This window comes from Populus alba, chromosome 7, assembly GCF_005239225.2.
Source record: "Populus alba chromosome 7, ASM523922v2, whole genome shotgun sequence".
Classification (NCBI taxonomy): Eukaryota; Viridiplantae; Streptophyta; class Magnoliopsida; order Malpighiales; family Salicaceae; genus Populus; species Populus alba.
The window spans coordinates 12,684,004-12,687,596 of record NC_133290.1 but is presented as its reverse complement, the minus strand read 5'-3'; the positions used below and the strand labels follow the sequence as shown (position 1 = coordinate 12,687,596).

At 35.3% G+C, this 3,593-nt stretch overlaps 1 protein-coding gene across 1 annotated transcript; it reads right to left on the bottom strand.

The window, feature by feature from the left end:
- Nucleotides 1-228: 228 nt before the first annotated feature.
- Nucleotides 229-2,946, bottom strand: LOC118043524 (magnesium transporter MRS2-F). The gene is made up of 5 exons (XM_035051537.2): nucleotides 2,749-2,946; nucleotides 2,605-2,667; nucleotides 1,682-1,954; nucleotides 926-1,054; nucleotides 229-436 (listed from the first exon to the last, which is right to left on the bottom strand). Exons 1-5 carry the CDS (start codon nucleotides 2,944-2,946, stop codon nucleotides 266-268), a joined length of 834 nt encoding a protein of 277 aa, XP_034907428.2. The 3' UTR covers nucleotides 229-265.
- Between the last annotated feature and the right edge of the window lie 647 nt (nucleotides 2,947-3,593).

Below are 3,593 nucleotides of genomic sequence, written 5' to 3'. Positions count from 1 at the left end.
CTATAGAAAGAGTTGGCGCTATAGTTTACTTATGAACGACAGTCACACCCTTTTTAATTAAGGAAAGAGCATTAGTTGGGAATAATAATTGATAAGGAAGAGCTAGCAATGTAGTTTGTAATTGTTGAACGATATAACTAATGTTCATAAATTGAGTTCTTAAGGCATGATATGCCATCCATGCTGACTAGTACAGTCCATAGGTGGCTAATTTACACCAAGTACACAAAGGTTTCGTGCAAAATATAGAGATTTTGAACAAACATCACAGTTGTGGGATTAGGAGGAACCTCTCATCATCTACTTCTCGTTCACCGTCATATACTTCCTCTATGGTAGAAATTTGATCCACTGCACGAGCAGCAACTTTTTCTGTCAAATACATTTCTGCCATATCAGTGTCATCATCCAGCAGATTTTCAAGTTCATCCCTCACCTGCAATAAAAGGCTCATAAATTTCAACGTAGGGTAAGGAAGTCGAACCTATGAAAATGATTGCTTATTCAGGTACTTTAGGGGTATATACACAGACATATGACCATGCATGCATAGAAATATTAATCTTTTGAAGATTAAATGATGAATAAATACCTTTTCTTGAACAAAACCATTTAACTCGGTTCCAAAATCCAAACAATAGAATTTCCTAGAGACAGAATGACACTCGCAGATGCATTATGAAGAACACAAAAAATGTTTCTTTTTTATAGCCTGTATAAAACAGCGACGAGCAGAAACCCAAGGCAGAAACCAATTCGCAGAAGAGAAAGAATACGCTTGCAGGAAGATCTTATGTACAGGATAGAAAGATGACATCCAATAAAATGAATCCAGTTTCACAAGCTTATGGTAGCATACTTCACATAATGGCAAGAAGAAAAGAATATTTTGATAGCTACAACCATCCAAGAGCATGTTATCTACCTTTTGAACGCGACCGGATAAAGCAACAAGACGACTTTTTATCTGTCTAACACGTTCAAGATTGAGTGTGCTAATTTTAGAAGTCAGCTCATCCAAAGCAGGATATGCCTCGTCCTCCAATGTCCGAGTCTTGAAAAAAAAGAAGAAAAAATTAAGATGCACCTCAATTTAAAAGCAGGTAGAAAGGAGTTAATGAGTTGAGCAAGTTAAGAATGTGATCAACATAAGGCCAGAATGGAAAGAATAAGAAATGATCTTCTCGCTTAAGGAGACACCACAATTTATTTTTGGCGAGGGCTTGGATAATTCAAGTAAAAGCAAAATTTGCTAAGAAATTCATGCAGCAAAGATTTATCTTGAAATTCAGTGCCTTTTCTCATACGTCCATTTAGTCAGAAATCCTTTATTTAATATTGTTCTTACACCTTTAGATGCAATTAATCAATGAGGAATCGCCTAAATTGAGATACAAAAAATATAAATTAGCAACGCTTAACTGCAAGAATTAAGACTAGCTGGTATACATTTAGCAGATGATGAAACCCCAATGCTGACTGATATGAAGAGTTGGAGTTAAATCGCTCCATTTCCTCATATAAAGCTTATCAGAATTCAAAAGAATCAATAAACAATCTAATTGAAACAATGTTGATTCCTTTATATCTGAAACCCAAGCAAGATGTAATGGTTAAACTACTTGTTTAACAAATCAGATGATGAAATACCAATGCTGACTAATAATAGATAACCATGTACCTCAGATTCAAGGCACCTGCAAGCAGATTCAAGGCAAGCTTCAAGTGCTTTGAACTCAAAAGGAAGCGCCTTGGAACCTGCAGCTACTGAAACATTTATTGTTGAATTTGCACCCTCACCCTCTATTTCCTGACTTTTCATATTTACAAAATTACAAGTTGGAGCTCTCCTCTTGCTTAAGCTTTTTGCTGAAGAATGATGTGTATTTAAGGAGGGTGAACCCCATGTAACCTCAGCTGCGTCCTCCATTTCTTTACCAGTATGATCCATTGCCTTCAAACAGATAACAATGAGCCCTGTTAGTTTAGAAGGTTGCTTTGTGTTGCCTAAAACAGAAGAGGTGATTTGCGTAAAGAGCATGGGTTCCATTTTCTTGGAATCTCCTGTTCGCAAATTACATGCTAGTACTTGAAAATATATTATCAGAGAATAACTCCAGCAATTTATATATTTATTCGCAGGGGAAAACAGTATACAAAGTTTTTTCATGCCTACTGTTAGCTATAACTTGCAATGTGGGCGCTAACAAATACCAAATATGATGCAAACCATAGCAGTCTTGCCCGTTTGGCATTGCGGCCAAACCGGCTTTTTGAAAAAATTCAAATTTTTTTTTTTTTTTGTTAAAATTGAGTGTGGTTTATACTTTTTGGATTGTTTTGATGTGCTGATGTCAAAAATGATTTTTAAAAAATGAAAAAACATTATTGGCATGCTTTTCGGCACGAAAAGCTATTTGAAAAGCCATCGCTACCACACTCCCAAACACCCAATGTCCGTGGTGAAACTGAAAAGCACCATGCTAGCAGACAATTTGACTAACCTCTCATTGCAGTGTTAGAAATAACAGAACATTTGAAACAGGATTCCCTTCAACCCCTATTATGATTTCAACAAATCATATGAGAAATGAATACACAAACCTGGTGTGGAGAAGTGACATTATTGTTACCAAAAACAATACGATGCTGAAGATCCTGAACAAACTGAACCACCAGAGGATTATTATAATTAATCAAAAGCACTTCCTTCGAGGTAATAATAGCCCTGATGTGTTCCAAACTCACAACAATAGCCCTCTCTCGTCCCAAAATCGACGACGGATACGATAGAACTGGATCCAGTGCTCTCAGATCTCGTGCAGGCAATCCAGTCCTCTTCATCATCGAGTGTTTCCCTATTTCCTCGATAGAAGACTGACCGGATTCTGATATCACCAGCCATGCCTTTACCACTGGCATTCCTTTCTTTAATTTTGTAGCCATGGCTGATGATGATGATGAGTGATTCTTGTTGATAAGCAATTAGTGATTTAGGGTTTTTTATTTTTTTATTTATTTTACTTTCGGGAAAACTGGAACGGAACCTAGAAGGGTTTTAAAAGGAAAACGAAATCTGGTTGTGGTACGTGTTTTTTTTTTTTTAAAAAAAAAAAGACTTAAAAGCACCTTGGCGCCAGATTAGGGAAGGGAAGATGACGTGGCTAACGGAATTTCGAAATGGATCTGTGAGATATTGCGGGCTGGAGTTTGGACTGACAAATGTTTAAAGGTTTATATGTATTGAGATTTATTTTGATTAGCATGCTCTCGCATGTGGAAATTAATATTCTACATTAAATTAAACACCGTTTTACAAAATTGAATTTTAATTTATTTAAAAAAAATAAAAAATTAAGGACTAAAATTAACATTGAAAAAAATCATTTTTTCATTCGCGGTATTCATAAAAACATGAAAAAACTTCAATTTGATTTTTTTTTTAACTTTTACATTTTAATTATGAAACTTTATTTCTTTGCATTTTAATTTCTGGTTGTTGTTAAAGGAGACACAAAATTACCTAAAAAGAAAGAGGAGAGTGAAAACTCTGAGTGGCCAAGTTTTGGCTATTAATAATTATGATTTTGGTG